Raw genomic sequence first — 19,998 nt, forward strand, 5'->3', positions numbered from 1 at the left:
AAATATATTAATAACCCTAACATAGCATTTTCAAATACGGTTTTATAGAAGTAATTTAGTAAGGGCAAGAAACACAAGCATTCTAAAACAACGATGAACCTAGCAAAATTCTGATAACATAATTCAGTATTTATTGACAGGAAGAAACAACCACATCCCTATTCTGCAATATATAGTCATAAAACTATCTGAATTTTAGCAAATAGAGAGCAAGATAAAATGGAGTTTTTCCCCAGCTGTATCCTTTGACCTTTAAAATACTTTAAGAAAATGTACTTTGCCAAAAATAGATCCTATTATATTCATACTTGGCAGATCTTAAGGGCCAGCACATTTAAAATGATAACATCCCAGTTACCAAATCACTGAATGTATTAACTTTAACTAAGACTTTATGCATGCTGTACTAAGTAAAATATGATGAGAAAAAATCCTGTGCCTTATTAATTCCCTTCATAAGAGGCACAAGTTAAATATGTTTTTTTGAGCAAAATTTTGTCTTTATCCTGTATTACTGTAACTACTACGAAGGCTGAAGGCACTATTTACTTTATCTACTTTTTCACCACACATTAATAAAACATTCCAGAAGAATAATGGATTTCCATACTTCATTATTTTTATTTTTATTTTTGTCTGGGTTTGGTGTGACACAGATTTTTTTGGAAAATCTTTCTCAACTGTAAACACATATAAAACTCTTCATTACTTTTTAAAACAAAATAAACATCACTGCTTATTACGTAAAGAACTTGCATAAAAGTTTTGGTCTAGTGACCAATTTAGACTAGATGCTTCCACTTGTATATCCACCCTATATTACAGCCTTCTATAATGTGAGCTGCAGCACATAGCTGAAATAATCATGTAGAGGAACATTCATTTCAATATAAGGGAATAAGTACACAATAACATTAGTTGAAAAAGCAAACCTTCAAGTCTTCAAAACAAAAAAGACACCTTTCTAGGGTTTTAGAAAAACATCAGTAGTCTTTAGGGAAACTTAGGTAAAGACCTTACTTAAGACATACCATACAGATAGTATTATATCCTTGATGAATACATAATTAAAAAATTGTAAATGATAGTACTTTAAAATATCTACTGAATGTACCTGTTATATGATAAACTGAATTAAAGCCAATCCCAAATCTTCCAACTTTCAGGGGATCATCTTTCTTCCTGCTTCTAGCAATTTCCTGTATACCATGCCAGTCCTCAGGCGTGAAAACTGCATCATTGTATGCATAAAATGCTGGCCCTAAAATAAATAGGCAAGCATTAAAAAGATGACTGAAGAAAACTATTCACTGCTGAAAATTTCTGGAGAACAAATTTACAAAACTGAGAAAACATTTCTTTGAAGTATGTGCCTGCAAATTTAATGGGGAAGCAGTGATTCAAGCTGACTTCAGATTATCCTTGGTGATGAAATGGAGGTACAAATAGACGAGTAGCAAAAAACAGAAGCAAGAGTTAAGAGTTACCACTGCATACGGTACTATTTCCCAGAGAAATAAACCTAGAGATAGACATATATCTCTAGGAAAAGTGACTTAGAATAAAGAAGAACATGAAGACTTTCTTAAACAGAATATCTGGAAGCACTTGGAAAACTGCAACTGACAGCTTGCAAAAGGACAGTAGGGCCTTCAATACTAAAAATTTGCTTTGGAAAAGAATTATCTACATTATAACTTAGATAAAGCATTTAGCACGGTTGAAGCAGCAATTGAGTCATCCCAATATAGTCAACTCCATACAGAAAAAAAAAGAAAATCATAGAACCACATATGTACCGAAGAATGGACAAAATCAGTACAAAGTGTATTCACCCTGATATTGTGCCATGTCCTTGGACCACAGAGTTTCTGTTCCATATTGAGTCTCATCATATAAAAACCTAACCTCTGTGGCACCAGCATCTTCTGCATTCTGAATCAGTTCCTGACAACAAGAATAAAAAAAAAGAAACAAAAATAAGGTGTGATGCAATAGTTTTATGCATATTGCTTCCAACTGAAGCAGTAGAAAATAACTATAATATTCTCAAGTATAACTGCTGTCATACCTTTCAATCAAAAGCATCTTATCCAGCTTACCTGAATGAAAACAGATACTATAAAAGGAACATTCAGACAAATACTATAACCATGATTTGAATTTGGAGCTCAAATATCACACAGAACCAGTATGTATGCAGTTCAGAAGTAAACTACTAAACTGTTACTATAAGAACTATAGCACTATTTTCCCAAATCAGAGTTATACAACAACTCTCAAAATAATGCAAGATAGCAGAAGATTGAAAAAAAATAGTCAGTTTATTGTTAAGACCATACAGCTGTCAGACAGATACCAATAGTTGTGAAGGGGTAATATACAGCACACTTCTTTGCATTAGCTAAATTCAATTTAAATCAACATTTCACAGCAGTGAGGTGCAAGACATTTCTGAACTGTATCTCTATAAACAATGAAATCAAGAGAGGTCACCAGTCAAAGCCCATTGAGTAGAAAGAGACTGAATATTTGTTAAATAGCATTAGTAGCAGTGAGAGCCATGGAAAAATCTCATAACTGAAATGTCAGTAAAGTTGTTTACTATGCAAATTATAAACTATATTGATAAAATATGCCCATCTAGTACCGTTTACCATAGACTCATCAGAATAATTATGAACAGTTGCAGAGTGAGAACTTCACAAAATACTCTATTTATACTGGATCACCAGTGCATGTCAGGACTCCAAAAATGTACCAGATATGTGCCTATGTGTGCGGGAGAATACGTAATTAAGTTTTGCACAAGAAGATCCCTCATTTGAATTGGAAAGATGTCTAGGTAGGTACATCACACCAAAACATAACATACAACATAAATTTTCTTCAGTAATTCACAACAATAAAAGGGTTGCCAGCGAGGTGAGTGTTCAGGTTGGATTCTAATATATTGTTGGCAGCAATGAATAGTAATAAATAAGTAACAAACTCATAGATATCTAGCATAGAGCTTTAATTTAAAGCAGTAAGCCCTCAGTTTTTTACTGTATGACAATATATTCGATCCAAAAGGTACATTACAATTTAAACAAAATATATTGTCAGTTCTACATCATTTAAAATCAAGACAAGATAGCAAGAAAAAACACCCAGTTTAGCATATGCTTTAAACAGAATCGCTACATGCAGCACTTAATTAAAATAATAATAATAATAATAATAATAATAATAATAAATTCTTATAAAAGAACTAAAACAATCATGCAAGAAACTACAGAAGAAGTCTCTAGAAAAATGGAATAAGCATGGAAACTTCCAAGCAGCCAAGGACTTCCATTCATTCTGTGACACACTGGATCTGCTACGTCTGACTTTAACAGCAAGGTACAAGAAGAATATTAACACTGAAGTCTAATTTAACAGGCCAGCAAAATACCTAGTAATAAGCCATTCTTAACAGTCAGGTAACTCTGAACTGTAAAAACATGAAAAGATGAACATTTATAATATTATATCTACCTGCTTGATTTCTAAGGACATTATCCTACTTTTTTTTTTCAAGCTGCAATGAGAAACTGAGCTTCACTTTTTAAGAAATCATGAACCCTTAATGATGCAAATGAATCTTATAGATTCAACTAGCATTCAGGAATACACAGTAAAAATGGTAGGTGTCCATTCGTAGGATGGGTACTCTCAAAAAATATACCTGTGATACAAGCTGCCAAAACAACTGAAAACATCTGTAATTTAAGTATTCATACTTAAAGTAACTAACTTCTTGTCCCATGGTTGCAAAGAAAGCCTTCCAAGACAAAATCTTGGAAGATTCTTTTGTCACCTGCTTTATCAGTGCGTTTTCTATAGACAGATATGCATCTGCACCAAATCCCATTCTAGTCAGAACCTAGAATTCCCACATACTAGAGAAATAAACTCCCTACTATCCATGAGGCATTCTGGACAAGAAGTACAATATTCAAACATGAAAGAGTCACATGAAATGCCCTTCAAAAGTAAAACTGGCGCTTCAACACGTTAGCACAGAAAGCTACAATAAACGAGACATCTTTTCTCTTGCTAAAATTATTGAAATAAGAGTGAACTGGACAGCCTGGTCTAACGGTTGACAACCCTGCACATAACATGGGAGTTGAAACTAAATGATCATCATGGTCCCTTTCAACCCAGGCCATTTTATGATTCTGCGAATTATCTGTGTTTTCATTAGTCTAGAGTAAAGTGAGGTAAAGCCCATCCTACCACTTCCCCATCTTATTAACTGCAAAATTTTATCTTTTAGGTCAGTGCTGTGATGTTCAACCTTTGGCTTGCACACATAATACTCAGCATTCAAACACAGAGCCAGCACACTTCAAGGTCTCCTAGACAAATTATAACGCATGTAATGAACACTAACTTCAGTTTAGAAGAAAATCTGGTGTTCATTTGCTATGATAACCTATTTCTAGAATAAAAATATTTTTATGCCCATAGAAAACCAATGAGCTTATTATTTATGTTGCTTCAAAACAGTCTCCCAAAAGTTACTCAAAGATGTTGTTATAAATGTACTTAACCTAATTATGAGACTCTGTGATACCATAGTAAATCATTGAGAAAAAAATGTATTTTTATTTAATATGAAATTCTATAGCAAAATTTACTACTAACTTCTCAGGTTCACCCTAATCTTATACTAAACTAAGTCCTACAGAACTGCATATACTATTATGTATTTTTTTTTTATAGTTTACAGCAGAAATGAAAAAAATTGCAAGAAAAATAAATATTTTATAAAGCTCACTCACATACAATTAAATCAAAGATTTCATGACATAAATTAACATCTGCATTTTATCTTTTTTATTAATTATAATGGCACTGGTGACAAGCAAGCTCAGAGACTATGTTAAACCAAAAAAAAAAAAAAATCACATCTCACTTTGCTTTATAGAAATAGAAATACTTATCTACTGTACTAGTATCTGATGAAGTCAGATTTCAATACTTCAATTCTTCCACAGAGATTTGCTGGGAAGCATTAAACTAATAGTAGTGTGTCATGCACATTAATTTCCTTCTAAAAATACCATTTATTGTATACCTTAAGAATCTGTCCTCCTTCTGGGTATCTTCTTAAAATATCCTTAAGAAAATCAACAAGTGGTGGAGTTGTTTGTCCAAAACGACCTAAAGCAGAAACAAACAAACAAAAAAATCTGTGCATTATTCTACTATGCATTTACTTTCAGGTTTAAGAAAAAATACCAATTACTTTAAATTTTGTTTTACATTAACTTAAGACCTGATACTACGACATCTTAAAAAAAAAAAAAAAAAAAAAAAAAAAAAAAAAAAAAAAAAAGTTGATGTTAATGTTAGTATGAAATTTCCTATCTGGGTGAAACAAACTGGATAGCTAAGGCTTTCAGGTCATTTATATCCCAGTTCCCAACTAATGAAAGTTCAAATGCAGCAACTTCTAAAGGACTTCGAAAACTTCTAAAGGACAACTATTTTTTAGACTGTAGGACAGCATTCTAGGACTCTAAATATTTTACTGGCTGAGATGATCCTTTCCGACATGCACTCACACAGCATACTCTGTCTAGTGTAAACTTCCTGTTGTAGCACATTGTGGTGCTGGTGTTAGCGTGGGCGCTACCTGTGCTCAGCACAGGAGGGAAAGTCACAGAAAGCTGCTAACAAGTTTTGAAGTTCTGGTGAATAAGCACTCTACAAACTCCACGGTCAGCCCCTGCTCTAAGAAAAATAATCTATTACAGAATGAAAGGATCAAATTTCTCCAGTTCTCAACCTCCAATCTAAAGAACAGCTTCCTAAAACCAAACTTGAGATGAACAGTAGATGTAATGCCCACAGGAAAACTGGCTAGAGCCTATTTTCACCTATCACTTCCCTTCAAAATTACTAATGTAATGGTTATGTCTCTCTCCCTCCTGCATATATTTGTTTATCAAGTACACATATGCAAACACACATTACATATACTATGGGAAAAAGACATGACAAAAAGCAATGGAACAAAAAAAACACTACAGCATCCTCCTCAATGCGGAAAAAAAAGTGATGGCTACAAGATCTATTTTCTGCAAATGATCTGTCCTAAGAAAAAAAAGTCTCAGAAGTTATGCACACAGAAGTCTGGTGTTAAAGCCTTCAGATCCTTCAGAATGATCTACATAAGTGTTCAGGGCTAGGAAAAGTTAAGTGCTTTCTCTAAACATGGAATCCTTACAGTAGTGTCTCTTTAGAAAATCTCACAGCCAAAATTCAAGCACAAAAAACTGCAACAGTTTTTCCTTTCCATGAAGGATTTCACAGGACTACTTACAATGTATTCCCATATACTTGTATGACTAAAATAAAAAAACAGGTTAGAAAGAGGAAAAACCTGTTTATTTGAAGTCTATCACAGCCATATACCAAATAAGAAAAATGTTTCATCCGTAGAACCAGAGTCCATTTTCACAGGTGTTTTTGAACCATTACGAGTTCTACTGCAAGAAAACACGAACTTGTAGCTAATACACAAGTACCTTACTTTCCTCTGTCACTAGAAAACCACTAGAAAACCAGTTAATAAATTTGTGGTTTACTAAGCTAAGAAATGCAGCTTTTTTGTGACACCAAATAAAATATCTGCATGAAAAGGACTTTCTTCTTCGTACATAAGCATGCTTTATTCCCTTGTAATAACAAATGGATACTTATAACATACAAGAAAAAACTCTGCTTCCCATTTAAAGATAAAATAATTTCTATTAATTCCAGACTAGAAAACTCCAGATTAGAAAATGTTTGGACCTTCTAGTTCATAAACAGAGACATGTATTTTTTCATACCTCCTCCTTTCAATGCTTCTGACTGAAGATTTAGAAAAATCTGACTTTGAGACTTTTGAAGATCTAGAATCTTGGTATCATCAGACAACTGAAACAGAAAAACAGATCTTGGTCAAAACACTCTGCAACGTACATATTCTAGTTTAGTTCTATTCCATGCATACTTATACCATGAAGCCTGGCTTTAGCTAGAAGCACACAAATACTCTGCAACAGCTAGTATTCACTTCAAGCAGTACTTCAGACTTCGTGGTCTAGTATGGCTTTTTTTCCTAATGCCTGTCTGGTGGTGCTCAGGTGGTGCACTTTTCTGACAGTAACAAGACCTCCAAATGGCTGCAAACAAATCAAGTAGAAAAATGTCTGCAGATGCCTACTAAGTGCAAACTACAGCCTCTTTTTGTATTTGAGAAGCTACCTGGGAACTTCTGGAAGCACGCAGTTACCATGCTAATGTGCATGCCCATAAGGAAAATTAATATACACAAGTAATTTTAAACTAAGCTGTATCACTCAGAGTAAGGAAGACAAAAAGTGTAGAGAAAAGTATGTCATTGAAAGATCCCACAAAAACTTGACAATTTCATCGCACTTTTACCTCAAACCAAGGGAGTCACTGGGAACACTCCAGAAAAATAAGGGCAAACTAAGCAACAAACTCCTCAGCAGCCATTGGGAAAAACATCATGGTTTTGTTATAGTTTTAGTCTACTACGGGAGTCCCAGTCATACGACACAGTGCACAGATACAAGGGGAAAACAAATGTATAATTGCTGTAAAGTTGTACTGAGTTAATTTGAAAACTAAGCAATTGAAATTAGTCTCAGCTTATAGTAAACAAACAATTTCATTATGTGAAGTTGTAATATTACATCAGCTTTAGTCTACAGTAAAGTTCAGGTCTACTTTCTCTTTTCAGTGGCTAAAAAACAAATCACAAGGAAGACATTAGTGCTCACACAGGGATGCTTACAATCAAAATACATTCAATAAGCAAAAAATTCCAGTCCAAAGCACTTACCCGTAATTTTAAAACACTAATTAGAAACACGTTTCTTTTCAATTGCATCAGTTTTAAGAAATCTTCACAGCAACAGTAGGCTTACTGTAAGATCCTACACAAACACTACTTCAGCTGACCGTGTCTCAAGATGTAAAATCACTTAGACTGGGTATAGGATAGCTTACAATTCAGTAAAATAAAAAACAATCCAGAAAACGATGTAATCCACCACCAAATACTAAAGGGAGAGAATAACCAACTTTTCTCAGGTAGTATCTCTGTACCCAAAACACCAGCTGAAACTAGAATAATTAACTTGTTCAAATTAATAGATTAACACTACATTATTGGAACAGGCTGCCCAGGGAGGTTGTGGAGTCACTGACCCTGAAGGTTTTCAAGAGAAGGGAAAATGTCACACTTAGTGACATAGCTCAGAGCAGTCACAGGCATGGGCTGATGGTTGGACTCCATGATCTTAGTGGTCTTCCCAACCTTAATGATTATGTGACCCTATAAGGCACTGTGTGAGAAAGAAATACTGGACCATTTTTTAACGTCTGGTAGCAGCTGTGATGGAAAAAATGACACAGCAACAAAATAAAGAATTAAAGATAAAATAAACAAGCACTTAAAAGTTTCAGAAGGAGTTTTGAGATTACCACAGTAAGGAATGCCTGCTAACATTGATATTTCTAAATATTAACCTGAAACGTATCTGAGAACAGTTACTATTGCCTGCTTACTGACTGCTCCTTGCCAAAACACAGAGGGCAGCGTCAGACAGAGCAGCACTGGTATCTTGGCTTCCAGATGGGTTTTAGAAAGTGATACACAAAGCCCCTTTCTCCCAAAACAGGAAGGCCTGAAGAGCACAAAATCAAGGACAGAAAAACCAAGCTAGAAAATAAAATACGTACTACATGGGTAATTGGTTTCAAAACTCAAAGCACGTAACAGAGCAGTACAGCTATGATCACCCGGCTTTGAGCATTCCTGTGCCACACCGAAGCCCAGTTCCCAGCCTGCCCTCCCCACCCCACTTCCAGGCAGCACGGATGGAGCTCACCAAGCAGCGCCGAGCCGGGGACCTCCCGTCGATGCTTTCCACAGCACAAGGTCATTCGTTCATACCCCTCTCCCACGTGCCTACATCTCGAATTCCGCCCCTCCCTCACCTCTCTCCCGCAGTGCCACAGCCTCTGGCGGGCAGCAGGGAAGCCGGCTTCCGCGTCGATCCGCGCCTTCACGTCGCCCACATCCGCGGAGGGAGGCAGCTCGAACGTCCTGCAGCCCAGGCAGCCATGGAGGACGGTGACCCGGGCCAGCCTGCGCCAACACAGAAACACAGCCTGAGGAGCGCTGCCCCAGCGCCCACCCGCAGCCCCTCACGACCTGCAGGCCCGAGGCGGCCGCCGGAGCTCCCGGCCGGGATGCGGGGTGGGGTGGCGGGTCCGAGAGGAGAGGCTGTGGCAGCGCCTGCACCCGTAACCTCGTCCCGTCCCGTCCCGTCCCGTCCCGTCCCGCCGCCACTCACATGCCGCAGCGCACAAAGGACCGTTAGCTGCCGCCGCCTCTCCCCACACGGGGAAGGGGAGGGACCGGGCGGCGGCGGGCGGGAGGGGCTCGCCTTGAGCTCTGCGGCTTGAAGGAAGAGGAAGAAGGAGGAGGAAAAAGTGGGACTGGTGGGGAAGACGCCCTAAAAGCAGCGGTGGCTGCCGGGGAGGGGCGAGCAGCGCGGCCCCTGTCAGGGTGCCCAGCTCCGCGCAGGGAGGCGTCGGGACGTGGAAGCCGGTTCTGGTCCTGCTGCTTCCAGCCTTAAACAGCAGCGTCTCCTCACTTCTCCCTTACTTCATTCTCGCTCACGCAGTGCCCAGCATCCAGGCCCAGCAGTCTTAGGGTTAATAAACCCCACGTTTCTGAAGAATACGAAACACAGGAGGAAACCTCATTTTTTTTCTGTGAATTGCTTGCTTAATCATGAATACTTACTGGTATTGATCATCCACTTTATCCCGTGGGGCTTGTGCCTTACAAAACCTGTGGAAAACACACTTTCCTGAAAATAGGTAGGAAGAACTTACTCCAATCTCTCAAGGTACAGAAGCAAAGTCTGCAGTGGTTGTTTTCACTCAGCCTGTACCAAAGCTCAGTGACTGCAATATGCTCATTGCAAAAGTTCTGTAACTGGATGCTGACAGATGGAGGAAACAACTTAATGACCATCCACACAGAAACAGCTTAAGCACTCACTGCATGAGTCTTTAAGGGCAAAGCCTGTTTCCAATCTCTGACACATTTTGGGAAGGAGAGGAGCTGCCAGTGATGAGAACTAAGCAACAATTTGGAACTACAGTTAGAAAGTTTGTTGGAAAAGACCTTAAAGATCATCAAGTCCAACCTCAATCTAACCATACCACCCTAACTCTAACAACCCTCCATCAAATCGTGTCCCTGTGCACCAAATCCAAACAGTTTTTAAACACATCCAGGGATGGTGACTCAACCACCTCCCTGGGCAGCCTATTCCAGTGCTTAACAGCCCTTTCTGTAAATAAGTTTTTCCTGATGTCCGACCTAAACTTACCCTGGCACAACTTGAGGCCATTTCCCCTCGTCCTGCCACCTGTCACCAGTGAGAAGAGACCAACCTGCTCTTGCTGTAAGCACCTTTCAGATATTGGAAGAGAGCAGTAAGGTCTCCCCTCAGCCTCCTTTTCCCCAGACTGAACAGCCCCAGTTCCTTCAGTCTCTCCTCATAGGCCGTATTCTCCAAGCCCTTCACAAGCCTTGTTGCCCTTCTTTGGACCTGCTCCAGCACCTCCATGTCCTGTCTGTACTGAGGTGCCCAAAACTGAACACAGCACTCGAGGTGAGGTCTCACCAGTGCCGAGTACAGGGGCAGGATGACTTCCCTAGTCCTGCTCACCACACCATTCCTGATCCAAGCCAGGATGCCATTGGCCTTCTTGGCTACCTGGGCACACTGCTGGCTCATATTCAGTTGACCATCCAGCCAAGGTCCCTTTCCATCAGGCAGCTTTCCAGCCACTCCTCCCCCAGCATGTAGGGTTGCCTGGAGTAGTTCTATCTACTCAGGTCCATACAGGCAGATGGGATTCACCAGTGTTCAAATGCAGACCAATGTGACTGCAAGGCTATCTCAGGAATGTGCCATCTGTGAGAAAGCACAATGACCAGAACAGCTTTATGGCTGGAAAAAAAAGGCCCATCTTATTGAAGGTCTAAAAGGATGCTGAAAGGAATTGAAGGCCACTAAATCTCATCTCAGATCTGAGATACTGCAAAGAAGATCAACTTGGAATCAGTGTAAAATACTCAAAGGACAAAAATGTAATAATGAAGACAAAGCATGAATTAGCAAGGATATAATCAACTCTTAAATACCCTGCATGATGCGATGAACAAGTATGTAGATGGAACAAAACTAGTGAAATACACCTCAATTTAGTGTGACTTTTGAAACTGTAGCCAGCAGCAATATTCATGTCTGGAATCTGAAGAAGTATCAGCTGGAATGGAATGGTGAGTTGAAATGTTGACTACTAAGATTAAGAATTTGTATAAAGCAGAGTGTCCAGGCAGGCAGAACTGGGTAGACCACCTGATATTGTTTAACATCTCCAACAATAGCCTAGATGGAAACAACATTGGCACCAAGCAAATTTGTAGAAGGCACTTACGTAGGAGCATTCAGAGCCTTCTCTTGATACCTAAGGTTTATCAAAGACAAGCTTTAACATGACTGATACAGAAATGAATTAACTGTTGTGCTGCATGATGACTGGTATATTAAAAATAAATAAATAAACAAATAGATTGGAAATTAATTGTCATCCTTGCAGGCATTAGCCAAAACTGACAGTAGAGAGGTATGCTTTGCAAGAGATTGACGATGATTTGATAATATCGTGGCAAGATGAATGAAGAAATACCTGCAATGTCTATCCCAGTGAGCACCAACATAAGCACAAGCTTTGACAAATCAAGCTTGGGAAAGTTGTTCTGAAACTTCAGAAGAGATCCTATTTGGGGACTTAATTTTTGAGCAGAGAGAAGAGGTGGGTCCCATCTTTGCTACACGCCTGAAGCAGAGAAGCCTCACATATGAATGCTCGTTGGTGGCAGTTCTGTAGATCAGTGTTAGTTGTTCACTGTCTTCAGTGTGGTACCCTCTGTCACCATTGGTATTGTCATGCTGAGCTCCTGGTGACTGGTGAGGTGACAGTGCTGCTGTAATGGGTCAGCTAGTATATAGCTGCATTTGTATAAATGTGGCTATTGTTGCAATTGATGGGTTAAATGCTGTTACAGCCATAGTTCATAAACCAGGGGAAACTTCTGACGTGCAGACAGAGAGAAATATTTGGTTTTAGGTGGATGCTGAATTTTTTAGACATGAGCTGTGTTAGAACAGTTACCTTTAGAGTTCTGGCACCTACTTTAGAGCTTTGCTCCCTTGTTATTTTTATTTTTTATTGAATAGATGTTGCTGTTGATGAACAAGCATCCTATTGATTCCAGTGGTGTCAAAATTTCAAGTTAACCAATTTTATGACAAACTTCTAGCAAGAAAAGGCAATGATTTTAGTAACAAAGGAAAAAAGAAAAAGAAAAAAAAAAAAAAAAAAGAAACAAAACTGATACTACATCCAAAGAATGGGAAAAAACAAGCTCTTCTTAAACTGAAGAGAAACTACAATTTGAGTAGAAACCTCTTGGAGAAACTTAATTTTTTCCTGATGGCTAGATAAAAATCTCATAGAAAAATGACTTAGAAATTACACTGCTTGATGAAAAAGAAGTACTATTTCTGGTTTGTAGACTTTGAGGACCAAAAAAACCCCCCTTTTTTAATTCTTACTTTTTATCTTGCTTATCCCTTTGAATAATAGAACTAGGAAGGTATGTAACATCTTTATAACAACATTTCCAAGCAGAACAGCATTTGGATTTGAAACCACATACAGAAATTTTCCTATGTCCATAAACAGGGGTTCTGTTTGGTTCACAATAAGGTCATACAACCTATATATGAACAGACATGCAATAGAAAAAAATGGAAAGAGTCTCTGAAGCGCTAAAGTATTTTATCAAACAAACTGAAATACATTTTCATAGTAGTATGTCCCTTACCACAGAAAAATCTGTGTTGCAATGTGATCTTATATTCACAATAATTTAAAATAAGTGTGCAGCAGCAGAAAGAGATGGATTCAAGCCCAGTATTTCCTTATAACTGTGCACAAAAAGATAGAATGGAGTCTTCAAATGGAAGAATACTGAGAGACAAATAGTGTACACTTTCTAATATAAGAGAAAATTCACTGCAGTACAGTATCATCCAGTGCAGCAAATTTTCTGCAGTGCTGGCAAGCAAGTAGATGTGACTCAACAGCCACATTTATTTGAGACAGCACATAGGAAACATAAAGCCAAAGATTTCTTTGACACAGTAAGCACTTAGCTTCATTCTTAACCCAGTTCTTTAAATGGTTCTAACAGACATTTTCAACATTACATCATAAATATTTCCCATTAGACAGAGAATATAGATTGCATTGGTCTGCAGTCACTGCCAGGAGCTTGCTTTATATCCTTGCTTACCTTTTCAAGAAGCTTGAGTATAAACCTATCACTGGCTGATGTCATTCACTGATGACACATATACTACCCATTGGGAAATCACCTCTTTCTGGAGAATGGAAAGTTTCTACTTATTTGAATAACTTCATTAACAGAAAACAACTTTTTCTATTTTTCCTATCTGAAATCACTAAATAGGCATTAATTAAATCTCGTAGAATTGACAAAAGACACTTTGGCCTTCAAAGTAAACTTGATTAAAAATTACCCAAAAATCTGTTACAAAATTGAAGTATTTTGCTGAAATTGTCTTTCTATAGTTTGGTGAAATCCCTTTGAATCAGTTCTCCTACTCTTCAGTCTTCATATGAAACTATCATAGCCAGCTTCTAAGTCAAATAGCTGCATGATCATGGCCTAGTAAATATGCAAGAACTAGAGGAAAGTGTTCTTATTTCTTTTGCAAGCTGATGTATTTCTAAACACACATTCCAGGGGCCAAGTACTATACGAATTGAACACTTCTGAAATACTAACAAACAAAAGAGTTAAGTGCAGAGGGGCCAAGGACAGCATTTATTTCCACATAATAGTTTTACTCTCCCAATTACTTCTTTTAATGTTCAAGCCACTTCTTTGATGGCACTGATGAAATGTCATGGGGAAGTGCTTAAGAGTCCATGAAATTTGTATACTCTTTGCTAATAAAGAGCAGAGCAAGAAGGCACTAATAAACAGAAGAATTTCAAAATCTTCTCAAATGTGTAAGTAAAACTTCCTCTTAGATCTACCTCTGGGAGGTGACTTTATATTATGTACCTAACTTCACTCTTAACTACAGCAGAGTAACAATTACTCTTCAGATAACTGCTTTAAGAGGAACTTAAGAGTCCTTGCAGCGTTGCAAGGACTGCTGTTGGCACACATTTTTTAGTAGTAGTTGTTTTCTTGTAGCCTTTGGTGACAACAAAAGGATGGGATTTAGAACACCCACTTTAACTTTGCAACACCAAAAACCAGAGCTTAAATTTGCATATTAATTTCAGTGACTAAAGTATGTTCCAAAGTACCATAATGAATCTAGTCCAGGCCTCCATATGGGACACACAGTAATGAGTTTATCAAGGGCATTTCTTCCATGCTACTTTGACAGTTTTCCTGTTTTCATTTCAGAATACTTAATGAAGCTTCTATCTTTCTACTTAAAGTGAGAAAAATCCAATCAATAATAGTAAAATGAGCCCCAGATTACACATAGATTACACGTTCTAAGAAGTATTTCTCATCTCTGTTCTAGAGATCACTTCTGAATTCTACATCTATTTATGCTCCAGAGTTTCAGTAGGCATCACTGAACAGAACCCTATGTATCTGGATAAAATATCAAACAGAAGAAGATTCATGCAGTTTTCATAAATTATGACAACACACAACTTCAAGGGCCTGTGAGAGTGTCTGTGTATGTCTGTGCATCAAATAAGTGGATGGTACCCAGTAATCACAGAATGGCTTAGGTTGGAGGGAACCTTAAAGATCATCTAGATCTAACCTCCCTGCCCCACCAGACCAGGCTGCCCAGAATTCCATCCAGCCTGGTCTTGAGTACCTCCAGAAATAGGGCATCCACAACTTCTATGGGCAACATGTGCCAGCACATCACCTGAGTAAAAAATTATTCTAAGAGATTCTGCTAGTTTTCTATCAGTTCTACCTCCTTCCTACCAGTTTTTAAAACACTAAGACAAACAACAAATTGTCCTTCAGATCACAGGAGATAGATGTGTGGCACAAAGGAAAAAAAACATGAGATGCAAGGAAGGCCTTGTGAGAAGGAACAGCACAGAGTATCCCCTTCTGGGTGGAAGAAAACCCATCACTAAATAGTATCTGAGATGTTAATATTGAATATAGAATTTTAAATAGTTGGCAGAAGGAACAGTGCTCAGTGCAAGAAATCTGCCTATGGCACAACAGATTGAGCCATTTGTATGTAACAGTCAGCGTCTGTCAAATCAAAGCCTCTCCCTTGCTGTAACTCTAAAGTCTGATTTATTCAGTCCCAACTCTTCTGAATACCCAGTACTCAACTTACTTATTGGCCCTGCACCTCCAATTAGGACAACCCACACAGAGGCTGTGTCTGATAGAGTTGCATGTCAGTGGGGATACTGCAGATTACAGTTCTGGAGGTGGAGGCTGTCATCTCTTCATGCATTGATTCTGAGTAATAACAACATTTCCAGTGATAGTTTGAGACCCAGGTAAACATTTATCTCCTAGGTTTTGTTCAGATACTGTCTACACAAAGAACTCATGTTGTTCTTCAGCTGTTAGCAAGATTATCCACTGTTCCCAGTAACATATTGTTATATGTTGAATTCATTGTTGGGCAAGTGCATAAAGAAGAGAAGTTTCATTTGTTTTTTTAAAATGCATTAGTGAAAGTGAAGTGTACATGTAAACTGTAGGTCAGACTATGAATCTCACAGGAACTTTCTTTTTTTTCAAGCAGTTTTCATTGGTAAATTCACGTGCAAATGCGTCAGAACCTGATACCTACTTATGATTTTGTAACTAAAGCAATGAATCTCTTTTTTTAAAGTAGTACTTTTCAAAAAACAAATTCTAGGTAGTTTCAAACCCAGTGCTTATCTTACTGAAGACCATAGGAGTTTGAGCAAGAATATGTCAGCCTAACAAAAAAGTTCTTAGAGGAATTAAATTATTTACCTGTCCTTATCCTTGATCTCCATTGTCTGTTCTCTTTTGATATCTTCTCAATAGAAACATGAAGCAGATTCTGGATTTATAAATTAGAAAATGATTTTTCAGTCTTCTTTTCTTGGTGGCTTATCACCTCCTCTTCACTGGACATCAGAAAGCCCTAACTCAGTTTTATCCCTAACTTAGTTTTCACTCCATCCTTTCATTCCAAAAGACTGCTTTATGTCTCACCATCTGCTACTTCTCCAGTTTTCTTCTAAAACTCAGAGTTAATTGTTCACAGACCTTGCCTTTCTCATAATCAGGAACAAACTTAAGCAAGGTTTTGCTTAGTTTTTCTTATCCGAATTCAAGACGATGCTTTTGTGCGATTGATTTCTAACAATTTTTCTGGAGAAGGGGTGGAAGTGTCACAGCTGCTCTTTCTGCTTTTTCTTCCTTTCTTCTGGAAACAGACAAAGTTGGAAGATTATTTGTGAAGGCCAAAATCTTGACTTGTCTTCTCCTTCACACCTGCTAGAAGCCACTTCTTAACATCAGCTCAGCAGTTCTGGAAGAACAGACACAAGAGAAAAGAGGTGGACCATTAGTACAACAGAGAACTGAACTGAAAAGTATGGAGAGTCATTTCCTCTGAGGGCATAGCATTAAGTGAGTCATGTTACTAATTATAAGCTGCCTTCTGCATTACAGTGCTCGTAAGCACGTGGAGAGCTGAAAAAAACCAATGAGGTTTTCTGCTTTTCTTCCAATACAATATAAGTAAGTGCAGTCAACAGAATAACTAACATATGTAGCTGCGAGTACACAGAATAACTAAGAAATTTTTCAGTTTCTTCCTTGCATTCGTTTCTCCTAAAAAAGACTCCAGAATATATTATAGCTTTGACATAAGATTATTCCATTGAAAAAAGGAGCAGGCTGGGCAGAACAGTAATGGGGAAGGAGTTTACCCTTCTACACAAATGGCTTGCAACTAAAGGAAGAGATTAACTACCTTGCAATGAATTTCCATAGGGAGAATTCAGAGTCCTCCCATCTAACCCCCCTTCTCAGCTATATAGGTCAACATTCACCCTATGCTGCCCATACTGTCAGGAGCTATTTCCTTCAAGCTGACACAAAATTTTTTGTAGCAACAGGAAAGTGTATAAATGAGGCAAAGCATGTGCTGTCAGATGGCAGAAAACATTTCATTCAATACATGTACAAAGTTATTGCCAAAGGAAAGTATGTGTGAGAGAGTTGGGAGAAAGACATTGGTATTCCATTAATGTTCAGCATCTGTGCAAATGTAAACCTTCTCTGAGCCTCTGACAGTATTTGCAAGTCTTTATATAATGTGCAGTTGTGCTCTTCAAACAATAATGCAGAGAGCCATTGTTTCCTGACCCAGAAAGGGAGACAACAGGATAAACTGCAAAAGGTAAATTAGTTTATCGTGTAAGTATGATGTTGAAATACATATGGTATAGGAAAAAGGAGGGTAGAATTTGTGAGTTGAGGGTTTTTTTCCAATATTTAGAAATTTCTCTCTTCAGTAAATAAACAAGTATCAAAGTATATGGACTGAAAATTAATTTTGAATGCATGATCACAGAGAACATAGCTTCACATAACATGCTACTAAATGGCTTTAATATAATTTTTTCTTTCTAAAGATGCTAGGCAAACAAAAGTTCCATGATAAAGAGACACAGACTTAAGCAACAGTCATACAAATGGAACCAGATGGGCTCCACCCTCAGGTGCTGAGGGAGCTAGCAGGGTGATTGCCAACCCATTCTCTGCCATCTACCAGCACTCCTGGTTATCTGGAGAGGTACCTAGACTTCAGCAAAGCCTCTGACACAGTCTCTCACAGTATTCTACTGGGGAAACTGGCTGCACATGACTTGGACACAGGGTTCCTACCCCCTTCTTTGGGTAAGGAACTGGCTAGAGGGCTGTGCTCAACAGGTAGTACTTAATGTAGCTAAGTTCAGCTGGCAGCACGTTTCAAATGGTGTCTCCCAGGGGTCGGTACTGGGGCCCATCTTATTTATTATCTTTATTGATGACCTAGATGAGGGGATTGAGTGCACCCTCAGTAAGTTTGCAGATGACACCAAGCTGCCAGGTACTGTTGATCCGCCTGAGGGTAGGGAGGCCCTTCAGAGGGATCTAGATAAGCTGGATCGCTGGGCTAAGGTGAATGGGATGAGGTTCAACAAGGCCAAGTGCCAGGTCCTGCACTTTGGCCACAGCAACCCCATGCAGCACTATAGGCTTGGGGCTGAATGACTGTGAAGAGGAAAGGGACCTGAGTGTGTTGCTGATGCTCAGCTGAACATGAGCCAACTGTGCCCAGGTAGCCATGAGGGCCCACGGCATCTTGGCCTGCATTAGAAATAGTGTGGCCAGCAGGAGCAGGAAGGTGATCATCCCCCTGTACTCAGCTCTGGTGAGGCCGCACCTCAAGTATTGTGTTCAGTTTTGGGCCCCTCACTACAAGAAAGACATTGAGGCCCTGGAGCGTGTCCAGAGAAGGGCAATGAAACTGGTGAGGGGTCTGGAGCACAAGTCTTATGAGGAGCGGCTGAGGGAGTTGGGATGGTTTAGTCTGGAGAAGAGGAGGCTCAGGGGAGACCTCATTGCACTGTACAACTTCCTGAAGGGAGGTTGTGATGAGGAGGGGGTTGGCCTCTTCTCCCAGGCAACAAACAGGACCTGAGGAAATGGCCACAAGTTGTACCAGAGGAGGTTTAGATTAGACATAAGGAGAAACTTTTTCTCTCAGAGAGTGGTCAGGCACTGGAATGGCTGCCCAGGGAGGTGATAGAGCCACTGTCCCTGGCAGTGTTCAAGAGGTGTCTGGATGAGGATCTACAAGATATGGCTTAGTGCTTGAGGTAGCAAGGGTAGTAGGAGAATGGTTGCACTAGATGATCTCGTAGGTCCTTTCCAACCTTGTGATTCTATGACTCTATGAAATCCAGCCTCATTTCCACAGGTATGAAGGACTCCCTCTGAAATGAATGAAACCAGTGCATCTCTGCTGATTAATGAGTTGTCAGTAGCAGGAGAGCACAAAGAAAAAACATTTTGGTTACAGTGGAGACCAAGGGGATTCTGGCATTCTGGTGCAGCAATTGCTGGAAGGCCAGCTTACACTATTTCCACTAAAAAAAAATTAGAAAAATCATAAATAAAAAGCATTAGAAGTTGTTTGAACAACTTCAACTCTCTAGGGGAAGGAAAAAGAAAAAATAGATTTATAATAGAGAGCTAATTATGATTTAAGAGACAGCCTCTCCATAATTAGTGACTGACACATTTTCTCAGACAGTATTCTATTTTGAGATTTGGCCTTTCAAAGATTGTCCTTTATTATGTTGCTGTGGAGAAGCTTTTTAACTCATTGTGATTTTGTGCATGATTTTGCACATACCAAACTGTGCATGACCTGCATGCTGATGAGACTCTAGCTAAATCTCTTATCACGGTGTCAGTAATTGCCATGAGTATTTATCATAGGACACTGAGAATCTCTTTGTTTCAAAGAGTACATACGTGACTTGCTGTTGACATGTTACTTGTACTGACACATCCTTAGAAAAATAAAAAAATCCTTGTAGGATATTTGATGGTGATACCTTGGATAGGTCTAAAAGTACTCAGAGGAAGCTTAGGCTTAATTAATTAGCAGTAGATTAAGCTAAATAATCACGTGAACTGACATCTCTACCTTGGCAAATCATTCTGATAGTCCTTGAAGGAACTTGGCTTTGGCTGCATGGATGTGACTACTT

At 38.8% G+C, this 19,998-nt stretch overlaps 1 protein-coding gene across 4 annotated transcripts in view; it reads right to left on the reverse strand.

Annotated features, from left to right (window-relative positions):
* SACS (sacsin molecular chaperone) overlaps window positions 1–19,998 on the reverse strand; it is a 55,039-nt gene that overhangs the window by 18,760 nt on the left and 16,281 nt on the right. For all 4 annotated transcript variants that reach the window (XM_052669068.1, XM_052669038.1, XM_052669048.1 and 1 more), the window contains 6 exons: window positions 16,214–16,757; window positions 9,055–9,205; window positions 6,873–6,960; window positions 5,111–5,196; window positions 1,836–1,947; window positions 1,115–1,261 (listed from right to left, as the gene is read on the reverse strand). In XM_052669068.1, the coding sequence (XP_052525028.1) occupies window positions 1,115–1,261; window positions 1,836–1,947; window positions 5,111–5,196; window positions 6,873–6,960; window positions 9,055–9,205; window positions 16,214–16,236 (607 nt within the window). In that variant the 5' untranslated portion in view covers window positions 16,237–16,757. The remainder of the gene's footprint in view (window positions 1–1,114; window positions 1,262–1,835; window positions 1,948–5,110; window positions 5,197–6,872; window positions 6,961–9,054; window positions 9,206–16,213; window positions 16,758–19,998) is intronic.

The sequence above is a fragment of the Tympanuchus pallidicinctus genome, unplaced genomic scaffold (genome assembly GCF_026119805.1).
Source record: "Tympanuchus pallidicinctus isolate F22 unplaced genomic scaffold, pur_lepc_1.0 scaffold11, whole genome shotgun sequence".
In the NCBI taxonomy this organism is placed as follows: domain Eukaryota; kingdom Metazoa; phylum Chordata; class Aves; order Galliformes; family Phasianidae; genus Tympanuchus; species Tympanuchus pallidicinctus.